The following is an 18,487-nucleotide window of genomic DNA, read 5'->3' as shown; positions in this document are numbered from 1 at the left end:
GGGCTCACTCTGGGCACAGATGGCCTGAAGTCAAGAATTCAAGTAAGGAAATAGGAGGATATAAGGCTAGTAACAAAGGAAAGTGTCAAACTGCAAAGGATCTTCACGCCAAACTGGGTGTTTCTTTAAAACTAATTGATATTTTGTCACTGTGAGCCACTCAACACCTAGAGGAAGAGGATGTGACTGAAGATTAGATTTTAAAAACTTTTATCTGGCAGTTTCCCCAGTGGCTCAGTGGTAGAGAATCCACCTGCCACTGCAAGAGACACAGGTTCAATCCCTGGGTCAGGAAGATCTCCTGGAGTAGGAAATGGCAACCCACTCCAGTATTCTTGCCTGGAGAATCCCATGGACAGAGGAGCCTGGCAGGCTACAGCCCATGGGGTCGCAGAGTCAGACATGACTGAGCACACAGCATGCGTGCGTGCACACACAAACACACACATAGTAGAGTACACCTCTGAAAGGACAAAGCCTTGAAACCCATTGTTTTGTAAATACAGCTCCTGAATGGAGCTAGGCAGACCAAGCATCCTTGTTCTCTCCAGCACAGGGTCACTCTCAGCAGACAGTGAAGAGGATGGGCCACACCTTCTCTGCTCCCTTTACAACAGGTCTGATGGTGACAGTAACTGGGCCTAGAGCGTGACCCCATTCACTGACAATTTCATCCAGCAGGTACATCAGAAGTTTTGGGAACAACTTAAATATTTGTTGTGAGTCTAACAGTCATGGGAAAGCAAGAGCCTGACGGGAGAGACCACTGAGAGCAGAGCAGCAGCTGGTGGTCTGGGCCCGTGCCGACCGCGTCCTCTGCCATCCCAGGAACCCACCCTGTGACTCAGCAGCACGCACTATGCACACTGTGCAGCACTGCCAGTGGCCCACGATGCTCAATAAATATGAACACTATTCGTGCACTTGGGAACGCACAGACAGTAACTTCAGTTGGAAAGCAGTGCCAACTTCATTGAGGGAAATGACCTCCAAGGCATACTGGGTATGCAAAGAAAAGCCGAGACGTGCACTCTGGGCACCACTACACTGGTCCCCCAGAGCACTCGCCAACGCTGTTCTCCTTCCATAGGCGGGGTGCTGTAGGGGCAGTGGGAAGGCGTGACTGTGGCCACTGCTCCCTGGCAGGGGCTTGCCGTGGTCCCATACCACCCTGTGCCCTTGCTGCCCCTCTTCACATTTGAGCCAGGGCGACCCCTGCAGAGGAGCAGCACAGGGGGACATCTGGGCCATCTTTTCATTTGTCTCTTTCTCCGCTAGAAAATCAGCTCCATCAGAGGAGAGAGAATTTGTTTTGCTCATCCCAACACCCGGCACACTGGAGACACAAAACACGTATTTGTTGGGAACATCCAGACAGTAACTTCAGTTGGAAAGCAGTGCCAACTTCATTATGAGGAAAAAGACCTCCAAGGCATACTGGGCACACAGAGAGAAGCAGGGACGTGGACTCTGGGCATGACTACACTGTCCCCTAGCGTAGATTCACTAACGCTATTCTCCTTCCAAAGCAGAATGTGTAAATTAATGTCAGATTCCTACCATGCATCTCATTAACACATCTAGTCCTCAGTTTGATTTCCAGAAGCTAAACCAGTCGTCTTTTGCTTTCAAACAAACTCAGCATCCTTCAACTTACAAACAGATAGGAAACAGTAAGTCTGGAAATTTGGGGAAAGCTGCTGGCCAGCTGCTTGCAAAGGAGAAAAAAAACCCACAAAAGTAAAAAACTGAATTATTCCAAGTTATCTGAGGCCATGCTGGAGCAAAACACACTAAATATAATGGTACCACTTATAAAGCACTAACAGTTACCCTGGGTTTCCTATGTGCCAAACTTTGTGCCAAGCATTCTATCCAGATTAACAAATTATCACTAAAATCCTAGGCAGGAATTATTATAATCAGCCATTTTTTAGAGATGACGATACTGAGGTGTTAACCCAAGATTACACATCTAATTAGTGATGAAGGCTCAGCCAGGCAGTCTGTGTCCAGAACCAGTACTCCATCACACTGAACACAGTCCAGAGCAGTAACTACAGCCACAGTAAACTAGTCATAAAGGAAAAGAGCATGACTGCAATACTGTCTAAGTAAGCAAGTGGGGAGATGGAACGGCGCTTTATGAAGAATGATTAGAGTCAGAGTGTCGCTCTTGAAGGCTTGTCATAATGAGGAGAGACTGAGGCGCCAGTCCCTGTGCCCCTTGCTCCGAACACCTCCCCCGCCCCACCCCGCACTCTCAGCCCCGTGGGTGTCTGCTTCTTACTCCTTCCCGGTAAACCCTTCGTCTATCTTCTCCTTTCTCACCTCACCTCAAACCACAAGTTGCAGGGCTGTAGAGGCTAAACATGTTCTCTGGTTTGGGGGCGCCACACCTCATCCAAGAGACAGGAGGGCTGAAGACACTGATGCCAAATAAAAACGTGAAATGACACCATGTCTCCTATCTTTAATAGCAAGCACATTTGCTTCAGTCATGTCCTTCAGACTGACCAGGCAATGACCCGGCCTGGTCCCGTTTCCTGAATCCACAGCAGAGGCTGGCTACCCCAGGACAGGGCAGACACCCATCCCAGCCTTACCTTCCCTTTCAGCGTCTGCAGAGCATCCAGGTAGGCTGCCAGCATGGGCAGACTCAGGGTCTCCACCAGGGTGGTGTGCAGCCACTGGATCAGCTTGGTGTCCCAGCTCACACTTGCCAGAGCCTGCCGCACTCTCCTCGCACACTTGTCCACAGCAACACGACGCAGCACGGGCTCATTACAAGCCTAAACGGCAGAAGCAGAGGGAAGAGTCTGAGGGTCACCTTGTAAGCAACTGGGGCTGGGGGAGCGCCCAGCAAGTGAGTCAGTCAGAGAGGTCTGAGCTAGGGAGAGCCCGCTGGGGGCAGATTTCTGGAGTCTTACCCCTTCATTGGCCAAGCGGGCAAGCCGGTCAGATTGCAGGGCTTTGAGGATCTTGTTGAATAGCTTGTTCTGGGCCAGGGTCCAGCCAGTCCTGTAAGAGACACTCTGAGGAATCAGAGTCAAACCCTGGGGACGCTCCCCACGCCAGTACACTGCAAAGAAGATTATGTCATGATTTCTGTTCCCACTGTGAAACAGTGTAAGTCCAAGTAGCTGAGTACCAAGCTCAAGCACAGCACCCAGATTCTGGTCCCAACCCTGCCGGCGGACACCTCAGCACACGTGTTAGCACATACACGGCAGGCTCTGTGGGGCTCTGGTGCTTGTTGTTTAGTTGCTCAGTCGTGCCCACTCTGAAGGCTGTCAGGCTCCTCTGTCCACGGGATTTTCCAGACAAGAATACTGGAGTGGGTTGCCATTTCCTTCAGGGGATCTTCCCCACCCAGGGACTGAACCTGTGTCTCCTGCATTGGCAGACAGGTTCTTTACTGCTGAGCCACCAGGAATTACGCCTTTGTGGTGCTAGCAAAGCTCATTAAATACCTAGCAGCTAGAATAATCCAACGGTAAACAAAAGCAAGGCAGCACTGCACAGACACATTTAAATCTCACAAGTCACTTAAAAAAGGCAGACAGCATGAGGAAGCACTCAGCACACTGAAAGCTCACACTAAGATGAGAGGCTGCTGCATCAGCGCTGGGACAAAACACAGCAAAGCCAGGTGGCTGGTCTCCCGCTCCTAAACAACCCTCCCTCTCCAACCTTCCTCTTCCTCCATGTCTTTTCTGTATCCCCACAATTAACAAATTTACTTTCTAAAATGCTTAAAATGGGTTATGCATCTCTAGTTCATCTTTAATCAGAGGATAACTGCTTTACATTGTGCTAGTTTCTGCCATACAACAACTGCTCCATATAAGTCAGCTCCGTGCATCCAGTGGATGACCCTGGTTGACACACTTTGACCTTGCTTGTGGGAGGCTGTATGGTTCTTCCAACTCAGCTATAAACTCCCTGCTATTAGAAACCTACCCTATTGCTCGTCCCAACCTCATGAAACGCCGCACAGCAGCGTGGAGCTGACTAAATCTTTACCCTCTCCACCCCACTCCTGACAACCTTAATTACTCTGAGACTCCAACTCTGGCCAGTAATCTTCCTACAGATATCAAGAAAAAGGTAACAGAAGATGCCCAATTTGTTTCAGTATTTGTTTACCAACTCTCCCTGCCATAAAAATGAACAGGTGATTAAATCTCATTTAAAAGTTTAGGTGGGCGCCAGACCCAAATGAGAGCCTGGGACAACAGCAAGGCAGTAGTCCACGTCAGTCGGGGCAGAGTGAGCAGGACGGTGACAACTGTGAGCCGAGCCTGCTTCAGTCAGCTCAGAGCCAAAGTCCGTGCCGGGGCTGTGTGGACCCCCCGGCTCTCCAACCTCATCCTCCGTGACAGCCCCCAGCTTACTGTGATTCCCTGCATCGCCCCTTCCCCTATCTCCCCACACACCCTGCATGTTCCCACCGCATAGACTGGGGTCCTAGCCACCCACTCCCTCCACCTGAAACAATGGCTCCCTCTCCAACCGCCAGGTTCTTGCTCAGATGTCACCTTCTACTGAGGGTTCCCCCAACACACCCCTACTTAAAACTGCTAACACAAGACTCTCACCTCAGGATTCCCTATCCCCACCTCACATTCTATCCATTTTATTTATATGTTTGGTTTGTCTCCCTCTGCTAGAATGTAAAGGCCAAGATGGCAAAGATTTTCGTCTGTTTTAAAAGTGTCTGACACAGAGCAGGGACTTTAAAGATCTCCTGAATAAAGACATGGAGGACCTGTATGCACACTACATTCTAAATCCTGTGAAGAGCGGAGAACAAAATCAACCCTCGCGCTCCCTACCACGGGGAGCCCAGGCCCTGAGGAGCGCTGCAGCACTGACGCAGCATGTGGGGCACTACAGATGGAGCCCCCCAGCAGGTCAGGGGCCTGGGCCACAGGAGCGCTGCTTCCACCTGCAGCCATCATCTCACTACCCTTGAAAAGAGTAGACACCCTCCAGTAAGGAGGGGAGCAACAGTCCACTTCCTTTCCTTCTGTAAAACACAATCTCCACCTACTACATTACGTCTCCAGTTGACTGTTACCACGGTCACAAAGTCCAGGAAAATGCCAACTATGAGCCAGGAGCTGGCTGTATACCTTCAGTCTCCTTGACTGCAAAAGAGATGGACAAGATGATCTATAAAACTCAGGCTAGCTACGATCACTGATGGGAGTAAAAGTTCTATGACGCAGCCCAAGTCCACGATCACAGAACTTTTCCTTTAGAAGTGCCCTCTATCTTTAGTAGCTTTTGTCACCACAGCTAAAGCCCGTCTTAACCTCCAAAGCCTCTCATCCTTTTATAAACCCCTTGTGGGGCTCCAGCAGCCATCTCAGGTTTCTTGGAATTGTCCTTTTTCTCATCTTCCCATAGCTCTCCTGGCTTAATTTCTGCTACTTCATCAGGATCCAGTCAGGTTTTGTTGTGGTTTGATATTCAGAGAGATTTTGGACTTGGAGGATGGGGGAGCAGCAGCTCTCACTCAAGGCTGGGGCTCAGGACGCCCTGGGACCAGGAAGGCTGTGTGAACTGGCGTCACCAGTTCGCGGGCTCATAATCTCCTCTCCCTTTGTTGCTGCTGTTCGGTCACTGAGTCATGTCTGACTCTTTGTGACCCCATGGACTGTAGCCCGCCAGGCTCCTCTTTAAATGTACTACACACTCACACGAGTAGCACTTCTCTTATGTACAGTGATTCTTTGGTGGGCTTGGGTTTTGGTGGTGGTGGGAGGAGACAAAGGATGTCCACAAGTAGTTATAAAAAGCTCTCTGCAGATACACGGATATTTCCTTACTAATAAACTTCCTTGCTTTTAACGGCTGGTCCTGCCCTGCTGGCGGGCACTGAGGCTCTGTCCCTTTTATTCCTATTATAAGCAGTCACAGGGACAACCCCGCCTCTCCCCAGCACACTCATAATACACGTCTCTCTGCATCTTCACATGGTCATGCAAATCTCTCCGCAGGATGAATCTCTCCAAGTGGAAATGAAAGAGCTGTGTTACAATTTTAGAATTTCTAGTTCTGTGCAAATAATACATATAAAGAACCTGAAAAATCTTGAAAGCAGTATCACACTGCAGCCTTACCCCCAGCCCCTGGAGGTGCAAATGGCAACCCACTCCAGTATTCTTGCCTGGAAAATCCCATGGACAAAGCAGCCTGGTGGGCTACAGTCCAGTTCAGTTCAGTTCAGTTCAGTCGCTCAGTCGTGTCCGACTCTCCGCGACCCCATGAATCACAGCACGCCAGGCCTCCCTGTCCATCACCAACTCCCGGAGTACACTCAAACTCATGTCCACAGAGTCGGTGATGCCATCCAGCCATCTCATTCTCCGTCGTCCCCTTCTCCTCCCGCCCCCAACCTTTCCCAGCATCAGAGTCTTTTCCAGTGAGTCAACTCGTCTCATGAGGTGGCCAAAGTATTGGAGTTTCAGCTTTAGCATCAGTCCCTCCAAAGTCCATGGGGTCACAAAAGAGTCAGACAAGACAGAGCGACTTAGCCCTTAACCCCAGCAATAATGCTCAGTGATCATCAAACAGGTTAAACAACGAATACAATTTCTTTATGTTCAAGGATCTCTTGAGCTTTCTCAAAGCCTATCAATCAGGTTGCAAACCCTAATCCGAAGGACAGAGAGTGAGGTGTATATGATTTCTACTGATGAGGCACCGACAGCCTTTCCAAAATTATCTTGTTCTTTATCAAACAACAGGACGTTTTCTCTATTTGTTTTTCTTACCCTGTATTTACTCTGAAACCCAAAACGATGGGAGCAAGGAAAATGATGTGAACAAAATGGGAGGGGGACTAGAAAGCTATTTAGAAATTACCATCATATACCACTGACAGCTGAAATTAAACTGAAAAACCACAAGGAGTCTAAAACCCCCCGAAGGAGTTCTTAGGATTGTTGCTGGATATATAACAAAGTGATTCCAAGAACTAAAACATATTCTCTGTATTTTGTGAGCTTCGTGGGAGACTAGAAAATTAAATGGGCAGGAAAAAATGATCTAACCAAAGATTAAGAGTATGCAAAAGATATAATTAAGGAAAAATTTAAAAACAGGAGACAGAATTTTAGATACAAGTCTAAACAGTCAAACAGCTGATGGGAACTGTGGTGAGTCAATACACTCCTCCATCTAAACCTATTCAATTTTCATGAGTACAAAAATGTCTTCTCTCCACTGCTTAGATGAGATCAGACAATTTTATGTTCTCCATACTCCCACTGAAACCGAATGACATTCTGACTTCCGGCTTCTCTTATCCAAAGCTGCCAAAAAGTCACACCAGTCCTAGAAGAGCCTGATATTTTCAAAGATAATTCTTTCTCTGACACTAATTCAATATTAAAATGTCTAAAGGGTTTTTTCCCTCTTTAACCAGAAGTCAAGCAGAGAGAAACAAAGAACATCATAGAGAAGAAAAGGGTCACACTTACTTTTTCAGATCATAAGATTCTTTGCTTAAACACCAGGAGAAAGGAAGAGGAATCATGGGGAAAGGGGGAGGGAAAATAAACAACTCAAACATCCGTCTGAGATTAACACACATATTATACACACAATACTGGGAGATACAATTGGAGCCAATTCAGAAAAGGAGAGTATTTTTTAATTGAATTCAGAAGTTCCGATTTCTAAGATAGACAATCTGCTGTAGGACACTAGATGCTTTTACTGAAATGCTGGCAATGTCCTCGAATCCATTTGAGCAAGGCCCTGAAGTACCATATGTCAGGAGTATTTTGTTACATGTCTTTGAAAGGCTGTGCATCTAATTAAACTTGGTATGTGACAAACATCTGGGGAAAAAAAGCTGGTCCAACTTCTTTGGGAAACATTATCATACCTGCAAATATATATCATTTTCAAAAGTTCACCAAGTCACACGATTCTGGCATGCAGACACAAATCTAGACCAGGAGTCAGCAGACTTTTTCTCTATAATGGACTGGATACTAAATATTTTAGAGCTTCCGTCACAACTGTTTCACTCCACAATTGTAGTGCAAAAGCAGCCACAGACAATACCTAAACGAGTGGGCATGACTGTGTTCCAATAACACTGTGTTTACGTACCCTGAATTTTGAACTTCTTATGTCTTCTTTTGATTTTTTTTCAACCACTCAAAAATGTAAAATCCATTCTTAGCTCATGCATCATAGAAAAACAAGCAATGGGCTGGATTTGGCGCACAGGCCATAGTAGCCCTGATCTAGACAATTAAATCCAGAAGAGGGATATTTAAAATCATGTTTCATGGAAAATCAGGCATTACTAGAGAAACCCAGAGTCAGTTGGGGTGGGGGGATGCATTTTCTAAATACAGCAAGTTATCTGGGGACTTCCCTGGTGGTCCAATAGTTAGGACCCCGTGCTCCCAGTGCAGGGGGCATGAGTTTGATCCCTGGTTAGGGAATTAAGATCCTGATGTTGCATGGCTCAGCTAAAAAAAAAAAAAAAGAAGTGATCTGAAGCTATCTGCTACTGAAATAATTCAGGAGGGCAAAATGGGGCACTAAAAAAGAAAAGTAAGTTTCTGACTCCCTGATAGAGAGATAGTCTTCTCTCTGAGGAAAAATACATTTCTAGGGAGCTGTCTAGAAATTCATTTCTATATGAGTTCTTGATGTAGCAAACTGTAATTTTACATGATTTTATACACAGAAGAAAAGCAGCAGCAATTTAACAATAAAATCAAGTCAAAGAATGGCAACAGATGATTATAATCAGAGCAGAGAGAACTAACGACAACCTCCAAACAGGCCACAGATCCAGAATTTGGGGACGAGGTCACAAAAATGGTGACCTCTGAGACCGAAGCCAGTAAGTATCATCAAATAATGAAATTAGCTGTGTGCAATAGTGACGGGTACCTGAAGATGTAAGCCTGTTGCTAATGAGTGAAGGATGCCTCCAAAATCTCATCAGACACTAAAAAACAAATAATCTGAGGTAAACTGAGCACTAATTAATCCTATCAATCTGTGGCAATGGCACAACACAGGGATGGAGGTCCACACAGAGAAAGAGCCAGAGAGTGGAATCTGTCAGTGCTTTTCTGCCGGGCTGGGCAGGTGAAGGTGTGCCTCGGCCTACTCTGTCATCCAGCTACCGTGCTGAAGGAGGGCACCTCCTGTGCAAATCGTCTACTAGCCATCCACTTCCAGAAGAGAACAGCTTCCCAGACTCTCCTACTGAACATCAAGGCTCTGGGCCAGGCTGCCCCAGTATCTCATCTGCCCTGCAGCTGTATCTCTCCTTATAAATTAAGAAACTGGCATTCATACGTATTATTAAGTCTCTGATGACTTTGGTAAGCATGACGAGTGCACCCAAAACCCTTTGTCCATGACCAAGGGTGAACTGATAGAAAAATTCATGCAATTCTCCTATGCAGTTTCTGAAACTGCAGCCTGAGGACAAGGCAACCAATAACACAATGAGGACACATATCTGTGTGAAGTCACCTTGCCCAGCCATCACGGGTCTCTTAAAGAAAAGGTACAGCAGTTGACAACACTGGGCTCCAGAGTCAGACTGCACGCTTGAACAAACCCCTGCTCCATGACTTCCTAAGGTTTCTTCAACTTCCTGAGTTCAGTTTCTTCATTTTTAAAGTAGAGATAAAGTAGGGACAGCAGCAGCAGCAGGGATATGCCGAGGAGGGTTGTGAGGTTTAAAAGAGATAATGCATGTGAAGCACTTGGTACAATGCCTGGCACCTAGAAAATACTCGACAAATGTGAGTTCTTTTTGTTACTACGATTGTCAGTATTTTCAGTGTTATTAACTGTAACAATGGTGATAAACAATTTTGCCGAACTCATTGACCCGGCAATATTCTAGTAGTTGATCTTCATTCACAGCAATTTTCCTCTTTATCTGAAGCTCTAGAGAGCATTTCCCCTTCGTAGGGCACAAGACTAATTCCAATTTAAGACCCTGAAGAACTTTTTCACAAGATCTTCAACCAGGGTGCAGAACTGCTCCACCTTCACCAGCCACCACCTGATCACACAAGCACACCAGCTCAATCTCACTCCCTGCTTCCAACCAAACTCATAAACCATTCCAACGAGCCTCAAACTTTCCTGCCCTTCTTCCTACCAAATTACTTCTTTTTCCTTCATTTTCATTAAGTAAGAACCCTCCAACATCCAACTCCTGATGTAAAGACCTTAACATTCCCTGAGGAGATAAATAATACAGAGAGAGTCATGAGGGACCACAATGAGATGTCATTTCACACTCGCAAGAATGGCCATAGTAAGAAAAAAGGCAGATGAGAAACACACGTTGGCAAAGATGCGTCTTAGGTACATATTCAAGAGAAACGAAGACGGACGTCCACACAAAGACAAGTAAACGAATATCCACAGCGACACTGTTCATACACAGTAACCAAAATAGCATTAGCAACCCAAATATCCATCGACAGGTGACGTGGCACTTCCGTACTGTGGAATGTTATTCAGCATTAAAAAGGAATGGACTACTGACACATGCTTCAACATGGATGAATCCTGAAATCATTATTCTATGTGAAAGAATCCAGTCACAGAAGACCGTGTTCTATGTGATTCTATGAAATGTTTCAAAAAGGTAAGTTCAGAGAGACAGAAAGTAGACTGTGGTTGCCAGGGGTTGGAGGGGTTGGGAGGAAATGGGAAGTGACCATTAATGGGTAAGGAGAAAGTTTCTTTTGCGGGTAAGGAAAATGTTCATCAAACTGACTGCAGTGATGCTGCTGCTGCTAAGTCACTTCAGTCGTGTCCGACTCTGTGCGACCCCATAGACGGAAGGACTGCAGTGATGAATATACTAAAAATCACTGGCTGTACATATAAGTGAATTGTATGCTATGTAAATTTTATTTCATAAAGTTTTATGCAACAAATACAAGATAAATAAATGTTTGCCAAACGGACAACAACGAATGACCTAAAGAGGAATGCCGAGTCCCCAGGGTCAGTAGGATATGAGAAAGCAAAACTAGCCAGCAAACTCAGGAAAACAGGCTGAGGTGCTCCCCCAAAACCACAGACTACAAATCTATCTTTAAAAGTCACTCAAGTCAAACATCTATTAGCCTTTCATACGACTCCAAAACATTTTCACTACCCTGGTTACAGACACTATAAGCACAGTATCATACAAATGGACGTAATTTTTTCTGGTAGTCTGGCTAACTCCCGTGTCGTAACGTGTGCTATATACACTACAGAGCAAGTCACACCTATCAAAGCTGACTCATTCATACATTCAGTTAACACTCACTACTTGCCTACTCTGTGCCAGGCAATGTCCAAGGTGTCGGGGATGCAAAGATGGCCGAGACACAAGCTCTCCTCCCAGGCAGCCCACTGCTAAATGAGCTGAGAGTTACAAAGACAGGAGAACACTCTGATTCCTATGGCTGCAAATGAAATGAACTCCTAAAAATATGTTTCAATAACAATGATATAAGATATTTACAATGTACTGACCATGAACCCTGTAGTGCCCAGTCCTCTCAGAAGCAACCTACCTGTTAACATGCTCCTCCCAGTCCTCTGGTGGGGGAGGGGCATCTGCATCCGTCCTGGCGAAGATGACGTGCCGTTCACACTCATTCATCACACTGCGTGCCTTCTGATTGTCGTACAGTGGCACAGGGGTGGATATGACTGTCTCCACATCTATTGGGACATCTGATTCACTGTAAAAGTGAGGAAATAGGACCAGCCACAAATATCTCACACAACAGAAGTATCTAATGATTGTTCCATTGCCAAAAATGTCTCTAATATAATCAGCTTTTTATCTATTTATTTTTTTTGGCTGCACCACGCAGCGTGTGATATCTTAACTCCCTGACCAGGGATAGCACTTGTGGCCCCTGCACTGGGAGGGCAGAGTCTTAACCACTGGACCACCCGGGAAGTCCTTAATCAGCTTTAAAGTATGCATAAGCACACAATGTCCACAGAAAATTATGATCCAAAGTTACCTTTCCCACATGTATCTAGATTTCTGTGATATACTGGTATATGAAGGAAAAAACACAAAGTCGTTTTAAATGAGCTTATATAAAACTGACAAAGAACAATTTTTTTAAAAAGACAAGTATATTCCATAAGCATATAGCTGATTGCCTAAAGATGCTTTTCAATACCATAGCTATAAACCACACGCAAATATTTAACAACACTAAATAAAATAAAAAATTCATTTCCTCAGTCACACAAGCCATATTTCAAGAGTTCAACAGACATGTCTGCCTCAGGTCGATTCTTTGCGACCCCATGGACTGTAGCACACCAGGCCTCCCTGTCCATCACCAACTCCCAGAGTTGACTCAAACTAATGTCCACTGAGTCGGTGATGCCATCCAACCATCTCATCCTCAGTCATCCCCTTCTCTTCCGCCTTCAATCTGTCCCAGCATCAGGGTCTTTTCAGATGAGTCACTTCTTTGCATCAGATGGCCAAAGTAATGGAGTTTCAGCTTTAGCATCAGTCCCTCCAATGAATATTCAGGACTGATTTCCTTTAGGATTGACTAGTTGGATCTTCTTGCAGTCCAAGGGACTCTCAAGAGTCTTCTCCAACACCACAGTCCAAAAGCATCAATTCTTGGGTGCTCAGCCTCCTTTATAGTCCAACTCTCACGTCCATACATGGCTACTGCAAAAACATAACTTTGATTAGACAGACCTTTATTGGCAAAGTAATGCCTCTGCTTTATAATATGCTGTCTAGGTTGGTCATAACTTTTCTCCCAAAGAACAAGCGTCTTTTAATTTCATGGCTGCAGTCACCATTTGTAGTGATTTTGGAGCCTAAGAAAATAAAGTCTCTCACTGTTTCCATTGTTTCCCTATTTGCCATGAAGTGATGGGACCAGATGCCATGATCTTAGTTTTCTGAATGCTGAGTTTTAAGCCTACATTTTCACTCTCCTCTTTCACTTTCATCAAGAGGCTCTTTAGTTTTTCTTCACTTTCTGCCAAAGGGTGGTGTCATCTGCATATCTGAGGTTATTGATATTTCTCCCAGCAATCTTGATTCCAGCTTGTGTTTCATCTAGTTCAGTGTTCCTCATGATGTATTCTGCATATAAGTTGAATAAGCAGGGTGACAATATACAGCCTTGACGTACTCCTTTCCTGATGTGGAACCAGTCTGTTGTTCCATGTCCAGTTCTAACTGTTGCTTCTTGACCTGCATACAGGTTTTTCAAGAGGCAGATCAGGTGGTCTGGTATTCCCATCTCTTTAAGAATTGTCCACAGTCTATTGTGATCCACACAGTCAAAGGCTTTGACATAGTCAATAAAGCAGCAGCAGATGTTCTCTGGAACTCTCTTGCTTTTTTGATGATCCAACAGATGCTGGCAATTTGATCTCTGGTTCCTCTGTCTTTTCTGGATCCAGCTTGAACATCTGGAAGTTCACAGTTCATGTACTGTTGAAGCCTGGCTTGGAGAATTTTTGAGCACTACTTTGCTAGCATGTGAGATGAGTGCAATTGTGCAGTAGTTTGAACATTCTTTGGCATTGCCTTTCTTTGGGATTGGAATGAAGACTGACCTTTTCCAGTCCTGTGGCCACTGCTGAGTCTTCCAAATTTCCTAGCATGTTGAGTGCAGCACTTTCACAGCATGATCTTTCAGGAATTGAAATAGCTCAACTGGAATTCCATCACCTTCACTAGCTTTGTTCGTAGTGATGCTTCCTAAGGCCCACTTGACTTCGCACTCCAGGATGTCTGGCTCTAGGTGAATGATCACGCCATCGTGATTATCTGGGTCATGAAGATCTTTTTTGTACAGTTCTTCTGTGTATTCTTGCCACCTCTTCTTAATATCTTCTGCTTCTGTTAGGTCCATACCATTTCTGTCCTTTATTGTGCCCATCTTTGCATAAAATGTTCCCTTGGTATTTCTAATTTTCTTGAAGAGATCTCTAGTCTTTCCCATTCCATTGTTTTTCTCTATTTCTTTGCACTGATCACTGAGGAAGGCTTTCTTATCTCCTCTTGCTATTCTTTGGAACTCTGCATTCAAACGGGTATATCTTTCCTTTTCTCCTTTGCCTTTCGCGTCTCTTCTTTTCACAGCTATTTGTAAGGCCTCCTCAGACAACCATTTTGCCTTTTTGCATTTCTTTTTCTCTCCAAGAAAAAAAAAAAAAATGAAATGTCTGCCTAAGGCTACCACATTAGATGAAGCAGGTACAGAATATTTCTGTTACTACAGAGAGTCTGTCAGGCAATGTTGGTCTAAAGTTCTAAATTATGCATACAAATTTTCCTTTCCTTACCAAGTCAACTGATAGCTAATGACATGCTGTAAAAGCCCATGACTGTCTAAGACAGATCGCTGGGAATGCAGACAGACACCTCAGCTTACTCACTCTGTAAGGAACCCACAACAGAAACAAACACAAGTGGATACCTGAAAGATCTTTAGTATTTTAAAACATTAATGAAAAAAATAAATAAAATGTTAATGAAATCCTAGTGCTGTGTTTTTCACTGCAATAACTCTGTCACCCAAAATATGACATCAATCACACTGGTCTACTGGCTATCTAGCAAATGTCACTTTAACTTTTTGACCTCAATGATGCTACTGTACACATTCCCAATGGCTAGAATAATTACATCATTATAAAATGAAGTGAAATAATGTGCAGCTGGATTTGGTGGCGGGTGAAAGAGCTGATTATCTTTTGTGGACCAGGCTCAGGGGAAGGTACTTAGACTTGGATGTCTGAAAAAGAAGTCCTGATGTCACAGTTCCAACCCTGTCTTCCCGGGGTCCCTCCCAACTAACGGCACTACTGAGCCAGAAACACGAGAGTCACCCTCCCTTCCTGCCCCCTAACCCTGCCACTCCGGCCAACTCACCACGGCAGGCCATGCTGGGTCTACCCAAGACGGGCGCCTCAAGGCCATCCCCTTCCCCACGTGTAATACGCCTGTCCCAGCAAGGCTCATATCTCCGACCCTGACTGCTCTGCAATGGTCTCCTAGCAAGGTCTTATCTATTCCACTTCAGTACTATCATCTATTCAACAAAAATTCAAAGTGATCTTTTTAAATGTAAATTCAATCTCTAGCTTAAAAGCCTTCAATGACTTCTCACCAGCTCTGAGAATCAAATTCCTACATGAGGTAGCCCCTGCCAGTTTCTCCCCTAACTCCCACTTACATCCCCATTGAAACCACCTTCCAGATCCAGTGGCCTAAAAAGAGCTCCTAAAATACGCCAAACTCCCACTTACAGGGCCCATATATGGAGCCAGTCTATAAGAGGAAGTAATTTTCTGAGTACTGAAATGACCAAGTCCACAAAATCTCACTTTAAGAAAATAATCATGAGATTTAAATACAGGAGTTTCAATGTATGAAAGAAGCTATTACATAACTAAGAGAGAGACTAGCAATTCTATTTAAAAGAGCTCTTCAGTGATGCCCTTGATCAGAAGCATCAGGATTATGCTCAATTATTATCTAAAATCACAGATCCTGTGACCTATACATCCAAAATAGGCCAACAAAATGAGGCTCTCGCTGGGAAATGAAATAAAAACCACCATTCCACATGTGTTAAACACACACATGTCGTGGCACTTCTAGCTCATTAAGGCTCACTGGGGGATTGAAAGAAGCCAAGCACAAGATCTCTGTTTTCCAGCAAACCTAAAACCTGTGCTAAAGAGATTAAACATCAGGTCAGACTGAGACAAACAAAAATAAACTCCTCCCCAAAAAAGTTTATAAAATTATTAAGAGCATGATTTTATCATCAAAATAGAATATATCACTAAATCTTGAAACACCTTGTGTCCAAGGTAATCAGAATGCCTTAAAGCTCCAAAGAATTACTAAACAAGTTTGCATAGATGAAATGTAACTGTATCACATATCACAAGGAAAGTTTATGAAAAAATTCCTGACCCTATTATGTAGGTGGGCTGAAAATATAACCAGATCTAAGAAGGGTTAAGATCAACCCATGGTGACAGTTCCATAACAAGTTAAAAGGGAAAGAAAAGTCGTGGGCATGTGCTCCTAAGCTTTGCAGGTGAACAGAGGAAAAACAAAGCAAATTACCATAAAAATGTTATTTGCCAGTGTTGGAGCCAGAACACTGGGCTATTTTAGGAATGAGTCTAATCCTATGTGACAATTTTTAAAAGTCAACTCTTCCATCCTTTTCTTCCATTTAAATAATCTTCAATTCCTCTTTCCACACAGTCCGCTTATCCTAAAGGCAATCAGCTGTATGCTTTCCTTTAAACATCCTGCCTTCCTAACTCATTCAGTTCAGTGGCTCAGTCGTGTCTGACTATCCTAACTCATTAGATGTCTTGAATCCAAATGTTCACCAAGAGGCCTGACATCCTCAGGATGGTTAAGGATGCTGAATTAAACACTCTTGCCCTGCCCCACCCCTAATCTCCCACAATAAAATCTACTCTAATCCCCAGCTGATTACTGCCCAGTTAGGGTGACCGCAGCCCATAGGAGAGAAGGCCAAACTCACATGGTACTTTCGTGCTGCCTCCGAGGAGTAACAAAGAGCATGCGGGTGGGGCGGGCACTACTGGCATCGGGGTGGGCACTCCACGGCTTAGCATAGCTGTGATCCAGAAACACCAGGTCCAGTTCCCGCTCATGCACCGAGAGCTGGAAGAGCAAAGAGGTGCCCATGCGCCGCGCTGAAGTCTGGAAGTCCCTCTCCCCACCGCGGTGGGCCATGTCAGAAGAGGGGCAGCAGATCAGAGAATGGTTATCCGCATGCTAGTCACCTGCGGTGAAAAGTTTCAGTTCAAGTCAATTCAAATGTTCTGAATTTCTTCCAACCTAGAACATCTTAATAGGCTTCTTATTTTAGTGACTTTCTACCACTGGCAGTTGAGTATTATGTAATTACATAATATCTGTCACACAGCAGACCCTTGCCCGCGTTGGGAGGGTTCCTGGGATCCCACTCCAGCACCCAAACTGGCTATGGCGCCCCCTCCATCCTCAGTCTCTACAATTCGGTCCATTGGGAAGCTGGGGGACTGCCTCACGTGGACAGATAGATACTGGACGTGCTTGGCCAGCGCCACAATTTCCCAGGCGGGCGCAACGGGTTTTGGCAAACAAGAGGAATCACAAATAGTACTAATTCCACAGCTAAGGGTCTCGACGGCTGCGAGCCATTCTCACGGAGCCGTCTCCGGCCGGAGCGTGAGCACTGCTGAAACAGCTGCGCAACGTGGGCCGCGGGGAAGCCTTGACGTCTCTCCTCTGTATTAAACAAAAGTTTTGTAACTACTTCATAATGCTCTGGAGTTTTAAAAATCTACAGATGAGCGGTCCTCCCCAAGCCTGTAACAAACGCTACGCCGGGAAGGCCCCTCTCCCGCACCCAAGGCCCGGGAGGTCCCGGGGGAACCGCCCTCTACCCCAGGCACCCTCGGGGGTCCCGCCCCCGAGCCTCAAAACCGCTCCAGCAGGCAGGCACGGCTCCTAACCCGCACTTCACAGACGCAGGCGCCGCCTCACGAGGACGGAGTGACTTGGCCAAGGTCACCGAGAGTTCGCGACGAGGAGGAGCCGCCTCGCACCCGCCTCCCGCCCGCCCCGGCCGGGCTGAGCGCCCGCGTCACGGCGGCCCGAGCCCGCCCCCGGCCCCACACGATCGTCCGACCCAGATCGCCAGGGCCCGGGCTCTGCGCTCGGCCCCCGCATGCCCCGGGAGCCGGGAGATCCTAGCCGAGACCCCCTGCCCGCCCCGCCCCGGACCACGACCCCTCAGGCCCGCCATTCCGGCCAGGGCCGACTCTCCCTCACCAGCAATCGTCCGGCCGCGCGCTCCGCCCGGGCCGGGTCCCTGTGCGCGTGCGCGTTACCGCCTCCACGCCCCGGCGCCCAGGGCGCCGAGCAAAACGCGGAAGTGGATTCCGGCTGGGAAGGGATGGGCGGTGAGCCGCAAAACCCGGAAACGATGCCGCTGCGAGGGAACCTCTACTTCTGCTTCAGAAAGGCTTCTAGTCAAAGCCTTTGTCTGTGTGGATCACAGCGAACTGTGGAAAATTCTTCAAAAGATGGGAATTACCAGACCACCTTACCTCCCTCCTGAGAAATCTGTATTCAGATCAAGAAGCAACAGTTAGAACTGGACATGGAACAGCAGACTGGTTCCAAATCAGGAAAGGAGTACGTCAAGGCTGTATGTTGTCACCCTACTTATTTAACTTATACGCAGAGTACATCATGCAAAATGCCTGGCTGGATGAAGCACAAGCTGGAATCAAGACTGCCGGGAGAAATATCAATAACCTCAAATATGCAGATGATACCACCCTTACGGTAGAAAGTGAAGAAAAACTAAAGAGTGAAAGAGGAGAGTGAAAATGTTGGCTTAAAACTCGACATTCAGAAAACTAA

At 45.9% G+C, this 18,487-nt stretch overlaps 1 protein-coding gene across 12 annotated transcripts in view; it reads right to left on the bottom strand.

Annotated features, from left to right (window-relative positions):
• The window catches only part of KANSL3 (KAT8 regulatory NSL complex subunit 3), a 44,553-nt gene extending 26,565 nt beyond the window's left edge, over nucleotides 1–17,988 (bottom strand). For 7 of the 12 annotated variants that reach the window (XR_008682554.2, XM_088841672.1, XM_088841671.1 and 4 more), the window contains exons 1-5: nucleotides 17,891–17,987; nucleotides 16,593–16,857; nucleotides 11,586–11,756; nucleotides 2,931–3,021; nucleotides 2,607–2,792 (exon numbers count right to left, since the gene is read on the bottom strand). Coding sequence is in view for 10 of the 12 variants with exons in the window: in XM_088841672.1 (XP_088697798.1) it covers nucleotides 2,607–2,792; nucleotides 2,931–3,021; nucleotides 11,586–11,756; nucleotides 16,593–16,807 (663 nt within the window). In the remaining 2 variants the exon portion in view is untranslated. Of the gene's footprint in view, nucleotides 1–2,606; nucleotides 2,793–2,930; nucleotides 3,022–11,585; nucleotides 11,757–16,592; nucleotides 16,858–17,890 lie in introns of all 12 variants that reach the window. The other 5 variants (XR_008682553.2, XM_088841669.1, XM_088841670.1 and 2 more) reach the window with 2 other exon arrangements.
• Between the last annotated feature and the right edge of the window lie 499 nt (nucleotides 17,989–18,487).

This window comes from Moschus berezovskii, chromosome 11 (assembly GCF_049115385.1).
Source record: "Moschus berezovskii isolate FMDL1 chromosome 11, NW_MosBer_1.0, whole genome shotgun sequence".
Lineage (NCBI taxonomy): Eukaryota > Metazoa > Chordata > Mammalia > Artiodactyla > Moschidae > Moschus > Moschus berezovskii.
The sequence above is the reverse complement of the archived record's forward strand: the minus strand, read 5'-3'. Positions and strand labels throughout refer to the sequence as shown.